The following is a 26,038-nucleotide window of genomic DNA, read 5'->3' as shown; positions in this document are numbered from 1 at the left end:
ATCATTTCTTATAGGAGAATAGCAAGCCATTATAATCACACACTACAATTTGTTCAGCCATTGCCAAACTAAAGGACATACTCACAATTTCCAATTTCTTGCCACTAGAAAAAAGCTGCCACAAACATCCTCATATATCTAAGTCCTTTTCCTTTTTGTTTTTCATCTCTTTGGGGATGCAAACTTATAAGTGGCGTTGCTAGGGCAAAGGGCATTACATCAATCCCTAGAAATCATTGTTAATTAGTAACATTTCATACACAATAGTTTCTCAAAAGTCTCAATATAAGAAAAATTATAATAGTAATACAAATAATAATATGGATTTAAAATGTGAAATAAAATTGACAGTCAAATGATATCAATTTGATTAATGCATTTCCAAATTATCTTACATAGATTGTATATATAATTATATATATGGATACTATAATAGATAACATAATTGTAATCCAAATATACTTTGATTCTTTATTTCTATTTCTAAATGTCAAATATCTTTATTTCAAGTTTTCAATGTACTTTGCATTAAGGTCTGACCTACCTTTGCAAATTGAAATACCACAATTATCCTAATAGGAAAACACATGTATCTTTAAATGATGCCAAATAATAATTTAGTTTAGGACAAATTCAGTTCCATCAAATCTGTATTTCCATTAACATATGCCATTTATTGTCTGCTGTTCAAAGTAGAGGGCCCACTACTTTCAGTTAGTCTGTTCCCCAAATTTTATCTTGGCAGTCTTTCTTCTTAGGAGGAGTGTCTGAGGATGAAAGAGGGAGCAATGGAGGATACAGTTTCCAAGGATAACCTGGCTGGTGGATAGTAGCCCAGGTGAAGTTCTACTCTATGGTGGAATTTGCAGACCTGGGAAAAGTCTGCAAAGAAAGAAGTCTGAGTTCTCAGGAAAAGTGCAATCACTTTTAGGTACCAGGAATTGCTTTTTCAGAAGGTGAGAAGCTAAGAGACTGAGGTGAGGAAAGAACATTTCAAGCCTTGGAGACAGCCATTGGAAAAGCAGAGTCCGGAGAAGGAAGGTGTTGGCCAAGGATCAGTCAGGAAGATAGTGACTCTGGGTCAGAGAAAAAGTGAAGGGAGTGAAATATAAAAAACTGGAAAGGAAATTGAGGCATTCCCTGTAAGGAAGAACAAGGAGCTAAGGTCCTTGCCCAGACTCCTAGAAGGAAAGTGCCCATTCTGGGACCTCAGGGGCTGGGAAGGGTGGTGCTCTTAGGACTGAGACTCAACCAAAGTGGGCTGACTGTAAGTAAGAGCCAGAGGAACTGAGCTCACTGTCTGCCAGCCAGCTCTTCAGGTGCAGGTTCTATTTAAAGCTGAATTCTATATGGTACTGGGTTCCTGCTGGCTCTCCTTTCCATTTCTCATCCCACCCACCCTGAGCTCCTAATGAGTATCCTCTGTGACCATCAGGAATAATCTTCCCTCTTAGGCACAGCTACTACTTGAGTTCCCTTGCCTCTAAATCTTAAATCAGATTCCCAATCACATCTCGTGTCCCCAGAGCACCATCTCCAACTTTACACTTTCTTAAACTTCAGACTTACCCAATAGGCTTACTCTTCTATGGGAGCTTGGGCAAGGACCTTAGCACCCTACTCTTCCTTACAGGAAATGCTTCAATCCCCTTTCCAGGTTTCTTATACTTCATTCCTGTATCCTTCTGCCAGTTCCTGGTTAGAAATCCAGTTGTCATGTCTTCATCCCATGCCCCACATGAATTAAAGAAATAGAGGCAAGTATTCACTGGGAAAGATCACAGAATGAAACAGGGTAGCAGTCACTTTAATAAGGCACAGAGACAAGCAGTGACAAATGGGGAAAGAAACTGGGGAGGAGGGAAGCAGAGAGTATCACTCATTTAACCATGAATCAGAGATGGGATCACTAGGAAATATGGACCCAATGGAGGAGAAAGAAGGCTGGGGCAGGAGAAGAAGGAAGGAAGGTATTTGAGATCTCAGTTTTACAAGGTTTTAGGGGTGGGCAAGAAATAGACCAATTTTGCTCGAGATCCATTCATCAACATATCCAAATTATCTCCAAGTTCTCACCTCAAAGTACCTTTAAAAGTTATTCTGCTGGTCTGGAGCTGAGGGGCTCTGGATTGTCTCTAGAATTTACCTTTCCTAGGACCAGAATCCTTGACAAACAGCATATTTGAGATGGTCTCTGCTGGGTCCACACATATTATTAGGAGGCAAATACTATTTACTATATGATACAAAATAGTATAATAAATGATGCTCCTTTGATTTGGGGATGGTTTTATATGATTTCCAGGTTCCCCTTTGCAATCTTATTTCCTGCTAAAAGGTGCTTTTAGGGTTAGGGAGTGACCTGAGGGACTAAAACAAGATCTAATTTGAACACAATACACTCCCAAGTCCCCATCACCATCCTGCACCACCATGTCTGAGAATTCAATTTAAAAAAAAAAAATCACAGCTAGGACAATGATCTGTAATGGAAATCAGAAATAACTGGGGAAACTAAAGTTGGAGCTTCTGAGCACATCAACTTATTAAACAAAGTCTGTCAATTGCAAATCCAATTGAGACAAGGCTTTCTCAGCATGGGAGCAGAGTCCAAATTTGTGAGCATTAAAAGGGAATAATATATAGAAATAAACCAGGATACACAATTGCATTATCTGATTTCTAGTTGGAGGAAAGTTTTGGGACTTTCTGAGTTGGGAGGAGAGAGTAACAAGTGCAACTCCCTGACTCCAACCTCCATTCCTTGAATCCCCACAAAGCATTTGCATTCAATCAAAGGAATAGGGAAACATTAACGGGCTGACCAGTAAGAGGCCAGTTCTCATATAAGACATGGAGGCTGCTTGAGATGTAGAATTGTGAGAAAACTCCCTCACATCAATCCTCAGATTCTGGTTAGCATCAGGGAGATCCTTAGTTAAGGGTCTCTAAACAGGAGGGAGGGAGGGGGGGAGAGAGAGAGAGAGAGAGAGAGAGAGAGAGAGAGAGAGAGAGAGAGAGAGAGAGAGAGAGTGAGTCCAGCATCCCAGCCACACAAGACTGAATTCAAATAATACAATAATGTTTCCTCATAATTCTGATAATTGAATTATTTTCTCACAAGGTAAAAATTGGACTAGGCCTATAATCAAAGGAAAGAGGACTAAGTTAGCTCCAGAAATGAGTCACGGGGAGTCTAGGTGGCACAGTGGGTAAAGCACTGGTCCTGGAGTCACGAGTACCTGGGTTCAAATCCAGTCTCAGACACTTAATAATTACCTAGCTGTGTGGCCTTGGGCAAGCCACTTAACCCCATTGCCTAGCAAAAAAAACTAAGAAGAAATGAATCACACAAGTACAGTGTATAGAGTGCTAGGCCTGGAGTCAGAAAGATCTGAGTTCAAATCTTGACTCAGACTCTTGCTAGCTGTGCGACCCTAGGTTAGCCACTTATCCCTGTTTGCCTCAGTTTCCTCATTGCAAAATGAACTGGAGGACCAACCACTACAGTATCTTTGCCAAGAAAATCCCAAATGGTGTCAAGATCACAAGACTAATTGACTAAATAACAATAAAAACAAGATATTCATGTCAGCAGATGCAAGTGGAGGCAAAAGGAGAAATAGAATATTAAGAAACAGTTCTGTCCCCTGGGGGCTTGTGGTTTAACAGACAAGCTCACAAAGCAGTTTCAAAGATCTTATAAAGTAATTAGGGCAAGTTTCCTAGTTTTACAGAAAAGACTCTTTTTACTGAGAATAAAAAAAGAGATCATTTATGTCAGACTTAGGATGCTTCCTGAGCTCAGCTTCCTTTACAGTTGACCTCAATTTACAAACTTAAAAAAATGAACCCATTGAATTTCTATGATCTCCCAAGGTTCCTTACAAGAAGTTTTTGATCTAATGAACAAATAGCTAGGGCCTGAGCCAGTTCTGGAAAAAGAGGGAGGGGCAGAAACAGAAGGAGATTTTCATGATAGAACTGAGTATAAAAATCAGTAACATTTATTTTATCATTGAAATCGCCTTTCACATCTGGATATCTGCAATTTTTTAAAGTTTCCAATGCTAGAATCAAGCTCAAGAATGAAAGGAAATTAAAAAAAGATGGAAAAGGCACAAGGGCTGTGTGGTTTTGAGCACATTCCCATCCTTCTGGCACTCAGTTTCTTTAGCACTAAAATGAAGGGATTAGATAGGATGACTTTAGGACAGTTTTCCAGCTGTAGTATTTAGTGAGAAGCGGACTGAAGGGACAGCAGGGCAAAGAAGAGAGATACAAGTTTGGAAAGGAACAATTATGAAAAGAGAAGAAATAAAAGCACCTCTGTGCCTAAAGTAACTATTTAGGAAAAATATAAACTTGGAAATTTACAGGCTTGTTATTAAATCATAATTGTAAATATCAAGGGAGCTAACATGAATCCATACAAATTTCTCCTATGAGATGTATACCTAAGGAGATATTAGTAAGCTTTGCATGATCAGAGTCTTTTCTCTGTGCTTCCAATAGTGATAATTATTTCACAAAAAGAATACAGTATTTTCTGGGTGTATAGAAGATCTAAGATCACTTATTCTAGTGTAAGAGATCTATGCTTCATACATAGGACTTAAGGATTGCAATAGTAGTCGCCTCCTCCTGCCTTCTCTATTTATGCCTCTGTTTTACCATTCTTCCAGGCACCCACCTTTGAGCTCAAGTATTTGAGCATCTACTTTATTCAGCATATGATTTCTAAAATCATAAATTGGCCCCTAGTCACCAATAATTAAAGTGTTAACTAGAAAATCACTCAGCAGTGGTGAATATGGCAATTGTAGGCAAGAAAGAACAGCAGAATAATGGTTGCCAAAGCCAATCTGTCCATTACAGGACAGGAAAGGAAAATACATAGTAGGTACTGTCCTTCCTTTCAAAGAAGATCATGTCAGTATTGGAAGGGATATGGGAAATCTTGATACATTGGTGATGGAGCTGTGGACTCATCCAACCTTTCTGGAGAGAAATTTGGAATTATGACCAAAGGACAACAAAAATGTGCATCCCCTCTGATCCAGCAATACCACTACTGGGTCTATATCCTGAAGAGATCATAAAAAGCAATAAAAACATCACTTGTACAAAAATATTCATAGCAGCCCTATTTGTGGTGGCAAAGAATTGGAAATTGAGTGAATGTCCATCATTTGGGGAATGACTGGACAAACTATGGTATATGTACATTAGGGAACACTACTGTTCTATTAGAAACCAGGAGGGATGGGAATTCAGGGAAGCCTGGAAAGATTTGCATGAACTGATGCTGAATGAGATAAACAGAACCAGAAAAACATTGTACACCCTAACAGCAACATTGGGGTGATGATCAACCTTAATGGACTTGTTCAATCCAAAAGTGCAGCAATTAGGCACAATTTTGAGGAGAATACCATCTGTATCCAGAGAAAGAATTGTGGATTTTAAACAAAGACCAAAAACTATTACCTTTAATTTTTAAAAAAAAGTTATCTTATTATATAATTTTGCTATCTCTTATACTTTATTTTTCTTCCTTAAGGATATGATTTCTCAGGGGCGGCTAGGTGGCGTAGTGGATAAGGCACCGGTCTTGGAGTCAGGAGTACCTGGGTTCAAATCTGATCTCAGACACTTAAGAATTACCTAGCTGTGTGGCCTTGGGCAAGCCACTTAACCCCATTTGCCTTGCAAAAAAAAAAAAACCCTAAAAAAAAGTCCCATGCTAAATGAGAGTGAAAAGAATGCAGTGTCACTGTTAATTCAGTTTTAGAATTGCTTAGTTCTATATACAGGAGTTTAATCAAAATGGAGCCCCACAATTCAGGGTTCTCCCATACAGTCCCAGAAGGTTATTTATGTCAGTTGGTCCTACATAAAAGAAAAGACTATCATGGCCAGTTCTGGCCTACTTAAAAACAACTAATATCTTTGAGCAGAAGAGGGGCAGCTTATCTAGGAAAATTGAGTATAATCCTGATTAAAAAAATAGATTTTTGATGGATTGAAAGACTTTCAGGTATTTGTAACAAAAAGACCAGAACTTGTTGGAAATTTTGTTATAAAAGATCCAGAAGAAATATAAGGACATCATTAAAGAGTAATAAGAAACCAATAAAAAAAAAACCTGCTTATTTATGATATATGAAAATGTTATCAGTATTCTTAAAACTCTTATTACTAATATAGTTTGAAAGAAAAGTTGTAGTTGAGTTATATGTGATGGAATGATTCTAAAAATGCAGCATTGGCTAGGAAAAGGTAAAAAGGAGTGATTATCTCATAAAAACAGGGTGTGAGAGAAGAACTAATACAGAGGAAACAGGTAGGGGTAGAGGGCTGGTAATTTTAGAATCCTACTCTCATTTGAGTTGAAGAGGAAACAAAGTGTTCATTTAAAGGGGTTTAGAAATCTTCTGAACTTTTAGAGAAGTGAGTAACCTGAGGATAGACTAGAAAGATTTTGGGCTGCCTTGGAGTCAGGAGGACCTAAGTTCAAATCACTTAATAATTACCTAGTTATGTGGCCTTGGGCAAGCCACTTAACCCCATTGCCTTGCAAAAAACCTACCAAAAAAAAAAAAGCATGTATAGTGGGTGGAGGGAGAGGAAAAAAAGGGGGGGGGGGATTAGGAATAAGGGGGGGGGGATAAACTAACCAAGATGAGGGTCCTTCAGTCTCAAAGAAAACTATAACATCAGGGAGATGATACAATGACAAGCACATGAATAGGATTTGAGTGAGGAGCTGCTGTGATATGCCACCAGCCTCACTTTCCCCTCTGAATCCATCTAGGTCCAAATAGGAGTCTGAATAACTGGAGCCAATCTGGGTTAAGTGACTTGTCTAAGGTTACACAGTTTAGTATCAAGTTTGTGAGGTCAAATTTGAACTCAGATTCTTAAACTCTGGTTCTCCTGACTCCAGAGTTGCTGCTCTATCTGCTGCTCCAACTAACTGCCCATACACTAATGCGAGATGGGGCAAAAAGAGAAACTGAGAAGAAAAATAGTAAAAAGTCACAAATAGTAATTATGACTTTGAATGTGAATGGGATCAGACAGCAGAATGGGTTAAAAATGAGAATTCAACAAGATGTTGTTTCCAAGAAAGAGAGGTAAAATAGAGAATTGGAGAATCAAGTATGGATCGGTTGATAAATAAAAAGGCAGGAGACAGCAATTATGATCTCAGTGAAGTTGGCTAAACAATTTGATTTAAAGAGATAAGGGAACTACATTTTGTTATCTGGTATCTATCATAGGCAAAGAAACAGTAACAACCCTGCACCAAACACTAAAGCTTCTAAATTTTTCAAAGAAAACTTAAATGATTTGATGGTGATGGGCAGTAGTAAATAATAGCAGACTTTAATCCTCCCCTCTTGGAACTGGATAAATGAACCAAAAATAAATAATAAGTTAATGGAATTAATGGAATTTCGGATAACCTTGCTAGGACAGAGATCTGGCGAGAACTGGATGAAAACCGAAGGGAATACACCTCTTCTCAAGGGTCATGATACCTTTACAAAGACTGTGCAGCTGTCCATGAACCTGAAAAGTTGAAACCTAGAACTATTAAAAGCATCGTTTCCAGATCCTAATAGAATACAAATCACCTTTGATGATGGTCTACGGAGATGGAGGTTAAAAACTGACTGGGACTCGGGCCTGAATGAGCGGCCAAAGAACACACGGTCGCGGCCGGCCGGGCCGCAGCGACCGCCACGGACCTCCGCTGGCACCGCCGCCTGCCAGCCGGGCCAGCCTCGGCCCTCCCGGAGGGAGCGGCTCTGCGGGGCCGGGCCGGGCCGGGGCCGGGTCAGCCTCGGCCCTCCCGGAGGGAGCGGCTCTGCGGGGCCGGGCCGGGCCGGGGCCGGGGCCGGGGCCGGGCCGGGCCGGGGTCCTCTGCTGCCGCCGCCCCCACCCCAGGCCCCGGGGCCCGCGCTGCGGGGGCGGAGTCTCGGGCGGAAGCGGCGCTGCCAGGCCCGGGGCGGGGCCGGGACGCCCCCCGGGGCGGGCGGCTCCAAGGGGGAACTCTGGGAGCCGCGGCCGCCCCTCCCCCGCCTCCCCGCGCAGGCCCCGCGGCGGCCCCCCCCCCCCCCGGCCCCCCCATGCCCCGCACTCCAGACCCTCCACCGGGCCGGGCTCCCTGCCTTGCGCCCCCTCCGGGACCCGGGGGTCCCCCCCAGCTCCCGCCTTTCCGCCCCCAGGCCCCCCGGCCCGGCCTCCCCTGGGCACAGAGCGGTCCCGACTCGGACCCCAGCCCAGGCCTCGCCCCCGCCCATCCCCGAGCCCGGGCTTCCAGCACCCCAGACCGAGCTGTGGCCCAGACAGTCCGTGTTAGTTGGGGGGGAGACCCGACCCAGGAGCCCCCGAGGCGCTGACGCCCCGGAGGGCCACAGCAGAGAGCCAGCCGAGGAGGGTCTGCCTCCCCGCGAGGACAGGGCCCGGGGGACCCTCCCCCGTTAGCCCCCCAGGAAGACAAGGCCACGACTTCTGCCCCCGGGACCCGGGACCCAGGCCGGGCCCCGCAGGGAGCCTGGACTCCGAGGGAATGGCTCCGGGGAGCTGCAGACCCCCAGCCCGGGTGAGTGCGCCCATCGCCGGACTCGTCACCAGGCATTCGCACAGACCCAGAAGCTGGCGATGCCTTACCGAGGGAGCATTGCTTTACAAAAATAGGCACGAAATGGAATCCAGTAGTGACCACCCTGCCTTGCCCTCTGCTTCTGTTTCAGACTGGTTCAGTGGCAGCCCCTGGCAACATTAACCCCTCTCACCCCCCCATTGCAAGTACTCACAGGGACCACCGCCTCGCTCCTTAGTCTCTCTTCCCCAGGGATCATGTCTTTTCTCACTGTGCCTGCCTAGCACCCCTCGCCCTCCATACAACAACCCCCTCTGTTTCTTGTGCCCAAACTCTCCTTTGGGACAACTGAAGGTCCAGGAAAAGCCTTTACACTGAATCTCTTCTGAACAGGCCTGGGGCAGAGCCCTGAAGGCTTCCCCAGCTCTTGTCCTTTGCAGGATCTAGTTTCTTTTGTTATCTCTTTTAGTTAGATCAATTTTTGCTTTTGGTTTTTCCAAGATCATGCTTGTTCCCCTTTGCTTCATTTGGAACATAATGGTTTTCTTCTCCAGCCCTTTACCCTTTACCCTGTGCTTCAAATGTGTTCTCTGTGAACAAGTTATTGTAGGATTCTGGTTTTGACCTATTCTGTTATCAGCTTCCCTTCTGTGGGTGAGTTCATCCCATTCACGTTTTCCTCCATGTTGTTTTTCACTTGTTTATTCCTTCCTCCCTTTCCCTCCTCTCAGGTTTTACTCCCTTCTACTTCCTTCCCCAAAATACACTCCCTTTTGTCAGTCCCCTCTTCTATTATCCCTGACCCTTTCTGCTTTCCTATATGTTGATAGATTTCTCTGTCCAACTGCTTATTATATTCTTCTCTTTTTGAGCCAATTTTGCTGACAGCAGAGTTTAAGCTTTTGCCTGCCACCCTTCCATCTTCCCTGCCATTAAAATAGCTGCTTTCATGACCCTTTTATATGGGATTTCTCCCCTCCTTTTCCTCTCTGCAATTTTCTTTAGCATCCCTTTATTTTGTTTTTTTTATGGTATCAGCCCATCAAAGCCATTTTATATTCATACCCTCTATTTGCGTGTATATATAGATATAGACATAATATAGATATGTAATCCTTCTAATTGTTCTTATAGTAATAAGGTTGAGTTACAAATATTATCTTGCCAAATAGAAATATAAACAGTTTAGTTTTTTGTTTTGTTCTTGACTCTTGACTCTTGAATTTGGAAGTCCAGTTTTTTTTTCTTTAGCTCTACTCTTTTTAAATTAAATGTCCATTTTTCCCCCTGAAAGATTACATTCACTTTTTCTGCATAGGTGATTCTAACTACTTTGCTTTTACTTTGTGTAATCCCAACTGTAGCCCCATGCTATTTAAATTTTCTTTTTCTGTGCTTGAAAAGCTTTCTCCTTTATCTCCACAGTGGGACTCAGCATCTGCCACTGGTTTGCTGAGGTGGAACTGGCTGCTCAAATACTTCCTGTTCCAGACTGTATTCCTTTTTAACCTGAGATCTTTCCTGCCAATCTTCCAAGTTTCCTGGGCTAAAAGATTGTCTTACCCTATCTTTTTGCTGGTTCTGCAGCTTCCAGGATTTGATTGGAAGTGAATATGGAAATAAATGCCATCCTGGCTCCCCATAATCACTCTTCACATTTAGAATTTTGTCAGGAAAGATGCTGAGTTCACTAGTCTATATTTTGGAGACTCTTCTCCCTTTAGTCTTTCTCTAATCCAACAGTACCTATCCCATTTTCAACAATTTTTCAAAGATCACTAACTGGTCAGAAATCCCATCTCTGTCCTTCGTTTCTTTAGGGAGGCTTTATAATTGAATCTGTGTGGCTCTTGTGTGTGTGTGTGTGCTTTGGGAGGTTAATAGCAAGCATAACAGTGAGGAATAGGTAGCCTTGCTTTACTCCTGCATTTATTGGGAAAGGTTCTAATGGATCTTCATTTCATTTTGGTTTTAGACAAATGATTTCATGACACTGAAAAAAGGTCCCACTGAGGCTATACTACTTAGTGCATTTTAACATAAAACTGTATTTGTCAGAAGCTTTTGATATGACTGTGTGGTTTTTGTTTTTAATACGATTGTGTTCATTTTTTTCCTCACATTGAACTACCCTTGCATTCCACTTTATTAGTGATTTCAAAGAACTCATTTTTAGTTTTATTTGCCATTTCTATTTTTTGGTTTCCAATTCATTTCACTTCTGATTTTTAATATCTTTTGTAAATATTAAAGCACATATACATAGACAAATGAAAGCAACCATAAACCAAAGGTATAAGCTGTTTCAGCTATGACACAGCATCCCTGCATCCCCAGAATGATCTCAGGTCCTAGATGTAACAACTGTTCATTCTCCCCCACTTGCCTGGTATTCATCTCATATCACTCAATACCTACATTCTTTTAGAATCCTCTTCAGGTTTTCATCCAGATAAGATGTTATTTCAGTCATTCAGAAAGCAAATTAGATCTTTTCTTTAACTTTATTCTTTAGCAAGTGACCATATAAAACTTTTTCCCTGTGGAATACCCCACACTTGCTAGCTTCTCATAAACTCTTCAGAATTTTTTTAGAATATATCACTTATATCAGGTCTAATAAGGAAGAAATTTCTCCCTCAATCTACTTCACAGATCAAACACAAACTTTTTCCCTGTTTCCATTGGGAAATATTTATCTTTTTTTCCCAATTGATCATTAAACTGAGGATGATTTCAAGTGTTGACTGACACTCATAAAAGGATGTGATCTTTTGGTAAATCCCTTCTTTGTGCTTTAGTTTCCTGAGGTAAGTTGATAATGATTGGACCAGGGGAATTCTGAAGTGTCCTTCAGCTCTGTCCTATACTTTTGCTAATTTAGGAGTTGGTGACATTCAAGGATGTGGCTGTGAATTTCACCCAGGAGGAATGGGGCCTATTGGACCATCTTCAGAAGGAGTTGTACAAAGAGGTCATGCTGGAGAATGCCCAGAACCTCTTCTCCCTTGGTAAGTCCAGTTCCCCTGGTAATTCTGAGTCTCCCTCCATTCACTAGTATGCAGGGTTTAGAGAATTTATCAATTAATAGAGAAAGAAAAATGCTCATCTCCCTATGTCCAAGAGACAGTGTTCTCCCACTGTCCACATGTCCTGTCAAAGACTTTGGCATTGTGTGAAAGGAGCCTGAGGGTGTTCTTTGTTACTTCTGAAGCTCTAGGTCAAAAATGAAATCAGTGTGGACATATCTCAAATGTGGAACAATTTCAGAGGTTATTAAGTCTAATTTCAACTTGTATTATCAGCACTAGCATGGAGTTAAAACACATGTTTAAGCATAATGCAGTGATTCTCAAAATGGAGCAGCTCTGGATTCATAGCCCTTTTCCTAAAGAGAATAAATTCCAAGTTGCTCTCCAAGTTTATCTTTAACTGTTTCCTCCCACCCAGGGCTTCCAGTTCCCAGAGAAGATGTAATGTCTTTTGTTAAGCAAAGGGAAGCACCATGGATGCTGGAGCCAAAAATACTGGGGAACCACTGTTCAGGTGAGAAAGGGAATCCAAGAGTGTTATGTGTGTTAATGGTGAAGCAAGTGGTAGCTTCAGGGGCAGGAAAACCTGCCCTGGAATTCTTTTTCAGATTTTCAAACAGTGACTTCTCGGGCAAGTCCCTGAACCAGTGAACAGCCTCAGTTTTCCCATTTGTAAAATGAGGGGGTTGGATTCAAATTTAAGTTCTTTTCTAGTGATCAACCTATTATCCTATATAAAAAGGCATTGTTTGGAATTTGGGGGCATGGAATTCTCCCAAAAGTACAAAAAGAGATGAGACTATCCGGCATGAGTAATCATTGAAACCCACTATGAACAGGACAAATTGGAGCTGCAGGAGGGAAGACACTAAAATGAAAGGTGACTGGAAAAGGTTGATTATGAAAGGTAGGCTCTAGCTGGGGCTTCAGGGAAGCCAGATGAGCTTTCTAGGCAACAAGGATAGGAAGGAAAAGCCATGTCCTGTTCATGGATCAGAAAGGTTTATAGCATTTTGGGGAGAAATTGAGAGAAAGAAGACTGGAAGAGTGGGAGAAGGTTTGGTTTAGTAGCCTTAGAGAAGAGCCTTTGGGGAGCCACTGAAGGTTGTTGAGTAGATGGTGTCATGGCCAGGAAGGAAGAACTTGACAATGAAATGGAGCACTGACTGGATTAGGGAGAGACTTGAGGAAGCTGGACCAACCAAGCAGACTCTTAAATACCTCAGGTGTGTGTGTGTGTGTGTGTGTGTGTATGTGTGTGTGTGTGTGTGTGTGTGTGTAATGGGGGGGTCTAAGGGTAAAAGTGACAATGTTGGGAGAGAAAGGGGTGGACATGAGAGACTTCACACAGATGAAGTCACAAGACTTTGGAACAGATGGAGGTAGGGGTCAAGGAATGCAAGACTCTTCATTTCTGAGCCTGGACTATTAGGAGGGTGTCTCAGATGGTATCAGAAAAGTAGGAAAATGGAAAGGTTGGGAGAAAGAGAATGAGTTTCCTTTTGGACATGGAGAAAGAACAACGAGGAATTACATGATAGAATGGAATTATTTGCACACATAAAGAGATTCATCAAGCAGAAGGATGACCACAACACATAGAAATTGAAGTCAAAAAGGAAAAGAAGGAACCTGGTTCATGTGAGATGAGGAGAAGATAGCTCTTGATAAATGTCCAGTTTTTTTCAGTGATGTATGAGACTAAGTTCTCAGATGAAGAAGGTGTGGATGGGTAGAGAGGGAAGGAAGTTGGCAAGAAGGGAGATGAAAAGATCTGGAAAAGCTGCTGGGGTGAATGGTACAGGGAGTCAGGGAGATGTCAAAGGATTGTCTGGCCAGAAGAGGACCCAGTTGAGATGATGCAGCCTAAATTTGTAGGGGACCCAGGCAAGCTGGTTCTTGATTTTCTCCATCTTGTATTGAGCAGCACATGAGGAGGAGTGAAGGCCGCTGTCATTGTTGGAAGTCATCCAAGGCTAAGCTTGGAATAAATTATCAGCCCAAGACCCTTTCCTGATCTCTGTGCTCCATCTCTATCTCATTCTTGGAGAAGCATTGACCAGGTTCATGTAGGTGACATCTTCATTGGTTTAGGGAGCTGGGAGATAGAGATTCCCAGGTTTCCCATGTAGGATACCCTTCAGGAACCTCGTCAAAAACTTCTGTGATCCTTCTAATCTAACACTTAGAAGCTGACAATATTGATTACTTAGGGGATCAGGTGCAAGAAGGAGATCGAAATATGGCAGAGGTCAGAATATACCTTTGACAATAGGGGAGGGATTAGAATGCAGAGGTAGCACCTAGGACCTGGTGTCAACCTTAGGCCCAGTCAGGCCATAAATCAGTAAACATTGCTTAAACTCCTTCTATGTTCTAACCACTGTGCTGACCCTGAGCATACAAAGGAAGGCAAAAGTCCCTGCACTCACTGAGCTCACAGGCTACTACAGAAACATGGAGATGGTTTGAGAAGCAACAGATCATGAACCTCACCCTTAACCGGATCTACTCAAAAAGAGTGTTTTGGAATGAAAATACATTTTGTTCAACAGGGAAATGAGAGGAATGAGTATAATAATGATTTGAAAAGATGAGTAGAATTGGGGAGGAAAGAGTAGAAGTCAAAATAACAATGAAAATAATAGCACACATTTTGTTGTTGTTTAGTGATTTTCCAGTCTTTTCTCACTCTTGAGTTTTCTTGGAAAAGACACTGGAATGGTTTGCCAGTTTTCTCCAGCTCATTTTACAGAAGAGGAAACTGAAAGGTGTGCCCAGGATCACACAGTTAGCAAGTGTCTGAGACCACAGTTCTTCCTGATTTCAGACCTGATGCACCATCCACTGCCCCAACTAGCTAGTATTTACAGGACACCTACTATGGGCCATGGATTTTAAAAATATTTCAATGGATCCTCATAACCCTAGGAGTTGGGTACTATTACTTTGTCCATTTTACAGATGAAGATACTGAGGAAAACAAGTCTTTGACCATGGTCACAGGAATAACAAGGTGGGATTGGAATTTAGGCCTTTCTGACTCAAAGCCCAGCAGCCTTTTCATTATACTGCCAGTATATTCAGATTTTTAAACAGGACACTTGTGAAAGGGGGCTGGAAATGGGAGAAGAACTGAGCAAGCTCTCTTGCTGAGGGATGGAAATACATGGTTATTTTGTTTTTGTTTTTAACTCCCTAACCAGTCAATAAAATGAATTCCTAGTTACTATATAAAAGATTTATTTTTGTTTTGGCTCATGAGAAGTAATCTATTTAATGATAAAAGTACTTGAAGGTCAATTGCACATAAGCAATATTTATTTTTAAAACCCACCTTTGTAAGGAGAGAATTTCTTCAGACTTCCTGAAACTCTGTCAAATGACTTATCTATATTATCAAATAATTCCTTTGAGAAAGTGCCAAGGAGACAAATAATAACATAAATGGAAGATAGGTTCAAATACAGAGGGTCTGTGCATATCAGTGACAATTTGTACATGTATGTTTGGGAAGTTTGGAAACAGATGTGAAGTCCAAAGAATATGTTGTACTTGGTCTAAAGCAGAATGTGTAATTACTGCATGATCCTCAAAAGATTATGCATTGGGGCGGCTAGGTGGCATAGTGGATAAAGCACCTGCCTTGGAGTCAGGAGTACCTGGGTTCAAATCCGGTCTCAGACACTTAATAATTACCTAGCTGTGTGGTCTTGGGCAAGCCACTTAACCCCATTTGCCTTGCAAAACCCTTAAAAAAAAAAAAAGATTATGCATGACCATGATGGTTTGAAATGTTTGCAGAAAGAATCCTAATATGGTGCATTAACTGGGGGGGAGAGGATATTTGGAAACAAAACACTTGAGGAGGGACAGGGTAAATGGAGAGAGGAAATAAAATAGAGATGGGGAGGAGAATAGGAGGAGTAACTGAAAAAAATTTTGAAACAAATTTCTCTGATAAAAGCCACATTCCTCAAACATAGAGAACTGAGTCATTTATAAAAAAAAGAATCATTTCCCCAATTGATAAGCAAAAGCTATAAACAGTTTTCAGAAGAGATTTTTCAGTGCTGTATATAATCATATAAAGTTGTAATCCACTACTGAATGGATTAAACTATTAGATGCAAATTAATTAGTTTAGCCACTAGGACAAGAAAAATGGCAAATGTTGGAGGGGATGTAAGGAAAATGAGACATAATGGAGTTGTGGACTGATCTAACCATTCTGTAGAGCAATTTGGAGCTATACCCAAAGGACTATAAACCAAGCATGCCCTTTGACCTAGCAGTGCCACTATTACCATGTCTAAATCCTAAAAGAAATGAAAAAGAATCTACACGTACATGGATATTTATAACTGCTCTTTTCTGGTGGCAAAGAATTGGAAATGAAGGGCATGTCAATCAATTGGAGAATGGTATGTGGTGATGATGGAATGATGTTTGTACTTCAACCTCAAAGAAGACCACGGCATCAGAAGGTGATGCCATGACAAGCACATGAATTAGATTTGAGTGATGGGGGTGCTGTGCTAGGGTCCCAGCCTCACTTTTTCCTTCAGAGTCATCTGAGTCCAGTGGCCAGGAAAACTGGATATGGCCCTGAATGTCAGGCAATCAGGCTTACCCAAGGTCACCCAACTAGTAAGTATCTGAAGCTGGATTCAAACTCCTGTCCTCCTGACTCCAGGGCCAGTGCTTTCTATCCACTGCAACACCTAACTGCCCTCAGCTTTTATAACACCAATGTGGGACTGATAACTAAACCAAAAGAACCGAAACCACAAGGAAAATAATAGATTAATCTCCCTAATGAATATTGATGCAAAAATTTTAAATAAAATTTTAGCAAAGATTACAGCAAGTTATCACTGGGATAACTCACTATGATCAGGTAGGATTTATACCAGGTAGGCAGGAATGGTTCAATATTGGGAAAACAATCAGCATAATTGATCATCTCAATATCAAAAGTAACATGATAAGATTATTTCCAAAGATAGTGAAAAAATCTTTAAATATGAAGTGGTACCTTAGAGTTGTTTTAATTTGCATTTTTCTAATCATTAATGATTTGGAGCATTTTTTAATATGATTAAGATAGCTTTAATTTCTTCTTCTGAAAATTTCCAGTTCATGTCCTTTGATCATTTATCATTTGGAGAATGACTTGTGTTCTTGTAAATTTGACTCAGTTTTCTATGTATTTTAGAAATGAGTCCTTTATCAGAAACACCATCTGTCTTTCTGTGTTCCTTCTAATCTTGGGTGCATTGGTTTTATTTGTGCAAAAACTTTTTAAGGTAACTAAAATTATCCATTTTGCAATTTATAATGTTCTGCCTTTTCTTTGATCATAAACTTCTCTCCTCTCCATAGATCTAACAGTAGGCTATTCCTTGTTCTCCTAATTGCTTCCAAGGACTTTGTGAACCACTAAATGGGAAGGGCTGCAAGAGGAATAATGGGGAAGCATGTTGTCCATGATGTATTCAGGTTCCCTTTATGTCACAGATTTTCAGACATGGAAAATGCCATGCATTTTTTTAAACTTGTGTTTATTACTTATTTTTGTTTTAGTGAACAGAGATATTTAAAGAAAAATTTTTGAAAAGAAATAAGTAATGGCCTTCCCCCAAAAAATGATGAGCCAAAACAAATCTCTTATGCCTCAGGTAAATACAAAAACATAGTGCTGGCATTCATCTGGTGCTCTGAGCTTTGATAGGTGAACAGGTTTCATTTCTACATTAGTTGTGAAAAACTAAGGAAAGTGATTCATATCTTACAGAGAAACTGCTAAGGAAGATGAAGAAAAGAAGCTATAGTAATAGAATCTGAGAAATGTTGGTTTACAGATGTAAATCACCTGAATTGAACTAGGGGAATCTGTCTCAATAGAAAAGAAGGGGACAGACTGGCCACAGGAAGACAAGAGAGCATAGAATTAGTAGGTTGGGTGAATTAGTGAAGAAAGTGGTGCCAGTAGTCAGATTCATACATCTGGGTTATCTCTTTCCAAGCCTGACTACCACATTGCAGGGAAGGGGAGGTTTGATAAGGACTTTGAACCTACATAGGAAGAGAATTGTGTACTTCAGAGAGGCCTTTGACCTTGGCAATACCCAGGCAATTGGGGACAAAGGAAAGACTTGTGATTCTAGACAGGAGATAAAAGGTCCTGATTTCATGTACCACATGTGCCCATTTCTATTATGGACACCTGTCCTTAAGGATGTTGTAATGAAAGGATCTGCCTTGGTCTGCTTATGATAGCTCTGAGTTTTTGGTAAGGTGCTTGTTTCTTACATCAGCTACTATAGCAGAACACATAAGACTAAAATTGACACCAGGAAATTACATCACATTAACTTTACAGGTAAGCTGTTTTCTAAAGTAATAAGAATGTTTAATATTTGTGCACCAAATGAAAAACAGATTGACAGTGCAGACAATGAAAGTGAAGCAGCAAGATTCAGAGTGGAGACAATTTGTATGGTACTCAGGACTGAGCATGCCCAGTCCAAGTTTGAATTCTATTCTCAGCTGTTGGTATTTGGGTGAAGTCACTCCAAATCATTCTGAACCTATTACCTGAGTTTTGAAAGTAATGAGAATGCCAGACTTGCCTGTGTCACAGGTTTCTTGTGAGAATCCAAGGCAATTATGTACAAAGCTCTTTATAAATAAAATCATCCTTCAAATGTGTGCTAATGACATTTTCAAATAATTATGCCTATTTAAATTTGAAGGCTTTTCTTTTCATGAGAAAACAATGTAAAACAGTTACATTCTGCCAATGGAGGAAAGGGGATATAACGATGTATGTGTGTAGACACAACTGTATTATATTTAATATTTGTTTCTTTTAATAGGAGAGATCAGTCTTGAATTAAAAGAGACTCCTAGAGAGATGAGCCTTTTTTGGGAAGAAACTCACAAGCAAAGATTTATGAATGATGGTACCTATCACTATTCTTGGAGAGAAATCTGTGCTGTACATCAAAGAATCCACAGTGGAGAGAAACCTTATGAATGTCATCAATGTGGAAAGACTTTCACAAAGAAGAGAGGTCTTGTTCATCATCAGAGAATCCACAGTGGGGAGAAACCTTATGAATGTAAGCAGTGTGGAAAGACTTTCATTCACAGAGCTCATCTTGCTGCACATGAGAAGATCCACACTGGAGACAAACCTTATGAATGTAATCAATGTGGAAAGACTTTCATTCACAGAGCCCATCTTGCTGTACATGAGAGAATCCATACTGGAGAGAAACCTTATGAATGTAATCAATGTGGAAAATCTTTTAGACACATCTCTAATCTTGCTGTACATGAGAGAATCCACACTGGAGAGAAACCTTATGAATGTCATCAATGTGGAAAAACTTTCAGACAAAGCTCCAGTCTTGCTAAACATCAGAGAATTCACAATGGAAAGAAACCATATGAATGTAATCAGTGTGGAAAGATGTTTATTCATAGGGCCCATCTTGCTGTACATGAGAGAATCCACACTGGAGCGAAACTTTATGAATGTATCCAGTGTGGAAAGACTTTCATTCATAGGGCCCATTTAACTGTACATGAAAGAATCCATACTGGAGAGAAGCCTTATGAATGTAATCAATGTGGAAAGACTTTCATTCAGAGGGCCCATCTTGCTGTACATCAGAGAATCCACACTGGAGAGAAACCTTATGAATGTAATCAGTGTGGAAAAACTTTCACCAAAAACTCTCATCTTGCTGTCCATCAGAGAGTCCACACTGGAGAGAAACCTTATGAATGTAATCAATGTGGAAAGACGTTCACACAGAGCTCCAGTCTTGCTGAGCATCAGAGAATCCACACTGGAGAGAAACCTTATGAATGTAATCAGTGTGGAAAAACTTTCATTCACAGGGCCTATATTGCTGTACATCAGAGAATCCACACCGGAGAGAAACCTTATGAATGTAATCAGTGTGGAAAGACTTTCATTCATAGGGCCCATCTTGCTGTACATGAGCGAATTCACACTGGAGAGAAACCTTATGAATGCAATCAGTGTGGAAAGACTTTCATTCAGAGGGCCCATCTTGCTGTGCATGAGAGAATTCACACTAGAGAGAAACCTTATGAATGTAATCAGTGTGGAAAGACTTTCAGACACATTTCCAGTCTCGCTCAACACCAGAGAATTCATACTTCAGAGAAACCTTATGAATGCAATCAATGTGGAAAGACTTTTAGATGCAACTCCAATCTTGCTAAACATCAGAGAATCCACACTGGAGAGAAAGCTCATCATTGCAATCAGTGTGGTAAAGCCTTCAAGCAAAAGTCAGTCCTTATTTCCCATCAGAGAATTCATACTAGATAGGAATATCACTGTAGTGAATGAGGAAAGTCATTCAAATGGAGTACAGAGCTGCTTAGCAGAAAAATCATTCTGGGTACAAACCATGTTGTGGACTCAGTGTGGGAAGACTTTCAGCCAGAGATTGTCTTACTTTACAGCAGAGGATTCATATTGAAACGAAGCCTTATGAATGAGCTCAATGGGGACATGCCTTTCCCTGCCAGATGGGGGTTGTGGTGAAGAGCTAAATTTGGATAAGGAGACATTATAGCTAAAAGGCACAAAGAAAAAGTAAACAGTAAATGAATGATTGAGATTATCAATTTCAAACAAATCTCATCTCATATAGTGAAGTTCTCTGGGAACATCTGATACAGCCATCTGATTTAGGTGTGGTCTCAGCAATTTCCAGGTGACTGGTTTCTCTGGTTCAGGTCACTTAAAGAGAACCTCTTCTCTGCTTAAAAAAAAATCTCTTACAAAAATTGGTCTTAATGTCATTTTAAATTTACTTTGCTAATTCGCAAGTCAAATAATGAAAGTTAGCTTAAACCTTATGTCTCTATTACTAGAAAATCAAATATGGAAACTTTTAGACCAGAGGATTTAATTCTAGGTTAGTCACTTACCACATTGATATACCCAAGAAACTCAGATGCAAACTGAAAATCAGAACCTAATTTTTATACCTGGCATTATTCATTACACCATTCAGAATATGAAATTCTGCTAAAGAATTAACAATGGAACATTTTTATAAGAAGATGAACTCTAAAACAAAAAGAATTTGCCAGATTACCTTCAGTTGTAACAATAGTTCCAGGATGGGACATATAAATACAGTGAAGGATCAACTGTAAAATTATATATATATATATATATATATATATCTCAAGTAAATTATTTATAATAAAGGATTTTCAACTTCTAGCCATGTTGAAATGATTAGCCCCTGGGAAATGTGGATGTCTCCATTCATAAGATAGATCACAAGCCATTTTTCTCTTGAGATAACTAAGTGGGCTGCTATTCTTTTCATTCACACAGAACTCAGACCATGATGACATTAACTGCCATGAAATAGCAAAATTATATCCTGGTTTCATAAGTCTTTTCAGGATTTGCCTAATTATCTCCATACCATTATAAGTAATTAAAGGACCTTATCTTTCAAAGGAATAAAAAACTAGTAAAAGACAGATGGCAAGACTCAATAAATAATTACTTGGTTGTTTGGGATATAGAAAGGACCAAAATTCTAGACCAACTGCATTTCACTATAGTAATTCAGATGTAGTTCAGCATTAAACTAAAAGATGTATTTATTACATTAATACTGACTACCCAACACAATGATGGAAATTTACCATAAAAGACGAGGGCTGTAGGACATGGTTACATAGAAAGGGAATAATGCATCCCTAATTTCATGACAATTCCAGGTAAAAGTTATATAGATAACCAATTGCATTGATCTAGGCTTGAAGTTAGTCAGCTGTGATATTTTCTCTCCAAGAGGAAGTGAGTCAGAGTGTCCTACTTCAGGCCATGCCAAACGTTCTCTGAAGATTTCCCATGAAAACTCCATCTGCAGTTCATGAATGTCAACCCCATGGGATCACTGCCTTATCAGCATGCCTTGATGGTCATATATTTGATTAATGAGTTTTGGTTTCAATTTGCTCCTACAAGTGACACGTTCACACCAACAAAACAAAAAATATATTTAATAAAGTGATTATAAAACATGTAGAAATAAATCAGTTTTACAGCAAAAGTAACCAGTAAGTCCTAATATAATAAAAAGAAGAGCAAAGCCCACATAAACATAAATATTAAGAGAAATCATCACCAATTCAGGAGAGCACCAACATCTATGTCAGCAGTGGCTGGGGAGTCCCGATCAGGTAGGTCCCAGGCAAAGTCCTCTCCATGGGTGAGACTTCAATTAGGCTAAGGTTAATTAGATCTTATAGCTTGAGAACAAAGGATTCTTGCTAATTTTTTTTCGGAATGAAACCAAATTTTCCAGGTTGTCCAACTAGTTCCTGAAGAGATAGGCAGTGAAAGTCTGGCCAGGACTAATCAAGGATGTTCAGCAGTTCTTTTAAATGCTCAAGCTGTTTTAAATATATGCATAAGATCAATCCTGTTCATCTCTCTTCTCCCTGTATATCAGGGGTGAATTGGGGGGTCAGTAATTCTCTGAAGCTAAACTATAAGGTCTTACCATGGAAAATCTTACACCTTATGTATTAACCACACATCATACCTGGAGTCAGATTCAGAATAATAATCAGCTTTAGGTGGATTCAGTTCTCAAGGATCACATATCCTAGATCTCAAGTACTGACTATAACCTTACACTGGTAATAGTAATAGATGCATAATGAAAAATCATAACAATATAACTAGTATTCATTTCTGGGTAGAAGTAAATTCTTTTTCATTCCTAAATTCAACACTACATAAATAATTTTGCTTTATAACAAACAAAAGATTTGGGACAGGATGTGTAAATATACTAACCCCACTTTATATATAAAAAACAGCTTATATGAAAAGTTGCCTATAGTAAAACATGTTTAATTATTAACTATTTTCAAGTGGACATAAATAGATTACTGCTCTCAGAATCCCTTTAAACAATGAGAATATCTCTTAAGAAACTAAAGGAAATCAGATTTAAGGTAAAAGATAGCTCATAATTTGCTACTCTCCACTAACAACTATTGAAATTCTATTCTTTAAAAGAAAAAGAAATGGGGCGGCTAGGTGGCGTAGTGGATAAAGCACTGGCCTTGGAGTCAGGAGTACCTGGGTTCAAATCCAGTTTCAGACACTTAATAATTACCTAGCTGTGTGGCCTTGGGCAAGCCACTTAACCCCATTTGCCTTGCAAAAACATAAAAAAAAAAAGATTCACATCTTTAGCATGCTTCTCTACCTTTATCTATTTATACCCTTATCATTCTAAAAGAATGGAATACTTCCGGAATTGAATCAAATATACATGAGAAGATTGAGGATTAATTTGACTCTTGCTTAAATCATGGAGTGACAAATTTAGATCAAAATAGCAAGATCTTTCCCAGTTGTAGCTTATTAATTCAGATGCCTTAGTATTAGTCTAATAACAATAGATTTCAATGGCAACCTTCCACTTTGTCTGCCTTTATAACAGATTTGCTGTGAGAGTTTATAAGCATGAGTATAGTTATAAAAGCATCAAAACTGGTCCTATAAGTACTTTAAATAGCCCAGCATTTGGAACCACGTGGGTAAATTTCTATTTTTAAAAAGTTTATTTATTTTAAATTTTACAATTTTTCCCCTAATCTTGTTCCCTCCCCACCTCCACCCCCCACAGAAGGCAGTCTGTTAGTCTTTACATTGTTTCCATGCTATACAGTAATCTAAGTTGAATGTGATGAGAGGGAAATTATACCCTCGAGGGGAAAAAAAAAGTATGAAATAGCAAAATTACATAATAACTTTTTTTAAAATTAAAAGGTAATCTTCTGGTCTTTGTTTAAACTCCACAATTCTTAATCTGGATACAGATGGTATTCTCCCCAAAACTGTGCCTAATTGTTGCCCTTTTGGATTGAACAAGTCCATTAAAGCTGATCACCCCCATGTTGCTGTTAGGGTGTACAATGTTCTTCTGTTTCTGTGTATCTCATTCAGCATCAGTTCATGCAAATCCTTCCAAGGCTTCCCTGAATTCCCATCCCTCCTGGTTTCTAACAGAACAATAGTGTTCCCTAATGTACATATACCATAGTTTGTCCAGTAATTCCCCAATTGATGGACATTCACTCAATTTCCAATTCTTTGCCACCACAAATAGGACTGCTATGAATATCTTTGTACAAGTGATGTTTTGACTCTTTTTCACAATCTCTTCAGGATACAGACCCAGTAGTGGTATTGCTGGATCAAAGGGGATGCACATTTTTGTTGTCCTTTGGCCATAATTCCAAATTGCTCTCCAGAAAGGTTGGATGAGTTCACAGCTCCACCAACAACGTATTAGTGTTCCAGATTTCCCACATCCCTTCCAACATTGATCATTGTCCTTTCTGATCATATTGGCCAGTTTGAGAGGTGTGAAGTGGTACCTCAGAGATACTTTAATTTGCATTTCTCTAATAAGTAGTGATTTCATGTGACTATGGATCGCTTTGATTTCCTCATCTGTAAATTGTCTTTGCAGGATAAATTTCTTGTATGGGAACATGAATTGAGTCCAACTTTAGCTTTCTCAAGGTACCCCAACTTCATATTCTCCAACCTTAGATCTCAGATATCACTCCCATGGAACTGCTGATATTTTTCTTTCTGTAAATTTATTTAGTATTTCATTTTATCCCCAGCAAAATAAAAACAATTTTCAATGCTTATTTTTAAAATCTTGAGTTCCAAATTCTCTCCCTCTCTCCCTCTCTTCCAACTGCCCACCTGTTGAGAAGTCAAGCAATTCTCTATAAGGCCACACATGTGTAGTCATGCAAAACATTTCCCTAAGGCATGTTGTGAAAGAAAATATAGAAAGAAAACAACTAAATCTCTATCCTAACCTTAAATAACACTAACATTAACCCTAAAATAAAGTTTTAAAAGTATGTTTCAGTATGTATTCAAACATCAACTGGGGATGGATAGCATTTTTCATCTTTTAAGTCCTTCAGAGTGTCTTGAGCTTCTGTGTAGCTAAGAATAGCTAAGTCATTCTTAGTTGATCATCTGGCAATATGGTTACTTTGTACACTAAGACCAGAATTTTTCTGAGCATTCTTCTCATCATTTCTTAAAGCATCATAGTATTCTATCATAATCACTAAACTTTAGTTTAGTCATTCCCCAATTGATAGACATTCCCTCAATTTTTAATTCTTTTCCACCAGAAAAGAGCTGCTACAAATATTTTTGTACATAACAGGTCCTTTTGGTTTTCGCTTTTTTTAAAATCTCTTTCACAATACAGATCTAGTAGTAGTGTTGGCAGATCAAAGGGTATTCAAGGTTTTGTTGCACTTTGGACATAGTTCCAAATTGCTCTCCAGAAAGGCTGGATCACTTCACAACTCTTCACAACAATACTTCCCCCCATACCCTCCAACAATTGTCATTTTCCATTTCTGTCCTATTAGCTAATCTAATAGGTATAAGGTAGTACCTCAGAATTCTTTTAATTTTCATTTCTCCAATCATTAGAGTATTTTTTCATATTTCAAAGCTAATTCACATTTTCAAAATTATAGATAGCTTTGATTACTTCACCTGAAAACTTCACATCTTTTGATCATTTATCAATTGGAAAATGACTCTCATTTTTACAAATTTGACCCAGTTCTTTATATATTTGAGAAATAAGACTTTTATCAGAGAAATCTGCTTCAAAAATTTTTCACAATTAATATTGTTAGCTGTATTTCTATACATCCTTTTCTCTGTTTATTCTATTCTCTCCTTTCACCCTCTCTCTTAAGTTTTGCTTCTGACTCTCCTCTGTCCCAATCTGCCCTCCTTTACTCCCACCTCCCCTTTCTCTTATTCCCTCTACTTTCCTATAGGATAGATTTCTATAGTCAATTGAGTAAATATATGTTGGTTTTTTGCCGGATTCTTTTACTCAAATCTACTTCTCCTTTCCCTTTCTCTCCACTACATATTTCTCTCATTCCTTAATTTAATTTTTTTAGATATCATCTCTTCAATAGTCAAATCACTCTTGTGCACTGTCTCTGCCTCTCTTATCTATATAAATGCCCTAATAATGAAAAAGCTCTTATGAGTTACCAATATCATTTTCCCATGTAGGAATGTAAACAGTTTAACTTTATTAAATCCCTTATGATTTCCCTGCTATCTTTACTTTTTTATGCTTCTCTTTAGTCTTGTATTTGAAAATCACATTTTCTGTTCAACTCTTGTCAGGAAAGTTTGGAAATCTCTATTTCATTGAATATATATCTTTTCCTCTGAAAGATGCTCATTGGGGGGGGGGGGGGGTTGATTCTTGACTGTAAACTA

General features: G+C 39.5%; 1 protein-coding gene and 1 long non-coding RNA gene across 6 annotated transcripts in view; one reads left to right on the top strand and one right to left on the bottom strand.

The window, feature by feature from the left end:
- Nucleotides 1-7,765, bottom strand: part of LOC141489197 (uncharacterized) — a 148,028-nt gene extending 140,263 nt beyond the window's left edge. For 3 of the 5 annotated variants that reach the window (XR_012468936.1, XR_012468932.1, XR_012468933.1), the window contains exon 1: nucleotides 7,644-7,765. This is a non-coding gene — a long non-coding RNA (uncharacterized LOC141489197). The remainder of the gene's footprint in view (nucleotides 1-7,643) is intronic. The other 2 variants (XR_012468934.1, XR_012468935.1) reach the window with 2 other exon arrangements.
- A 393-nt stretch (nucleotides 7,766-8,158) lies between these two features.
- LOC141489194 (uncharacterized) lies at nucleotides 8,159-23,704 on the top strand. The gene is made up of 4 exons (XM_074189976.1): nucleotides 8,159-8,614; nucleotides 11,499-11,625; nucleotides 12,065-12,160; nucleotides 18,528-23,704. The coding sequence occupies exons 1-4, from the start codon at nucleotides 8,582-8,584 to the stop codon at nucleotides 20,018-20,020; spliced, it is 1,749 nt and encodes a 582-aa protein (XP_074046077.1). The 5' UTR covers nucleotides 8,159-8,581; the 3' UTR covers nucleotides 20,021-23,704.
- Nucleotides 23,705-26,038: the final 2,334 nt, after the last annotated feature.

This window comes from Macrotis lagotis, chromosome 5, assembly GCF_037893015.1.
Source record: "Macrotis lagotis isolate mMagLag1 chromosome 5, bilby.v1.9.chrom.fasta, whole genome shotgun sequence".
Lineage (NCBI taxonomy): Eukaryota > Metazoa > Chordata > Mammalia > Peramelemorphia > Peramelidae > Macrotis > Macrotis lagotis.
This window is presented reverse-complemented; position numbering and strand designations above follow the sequence as displayed.

Bases quoted from the DNA above. Each gene is read 5' to 3' on its own strand.
- LOC141489194 (XM_074189976.1), top strand. From the start codon at position 8,582: ATGGCTCCGGGGAGCTGCAGACCCCCAGCCCGG. The intron at 11,626-12,064 runs GTAAGTCCAGTT...CCTCCCACCCAG, and splicing joins CCAGAACCTCTTCTCCCTTG to GGCTTCCAGTTCCCAGAGAA. The intron at 12,161-18,527 runs GTGAGAAAGGGA...TTCTTTTAATAG, and splicing joins ACTGGGGAACCACTGTTCAG to GAGAGATCAGTCTTGAATTA.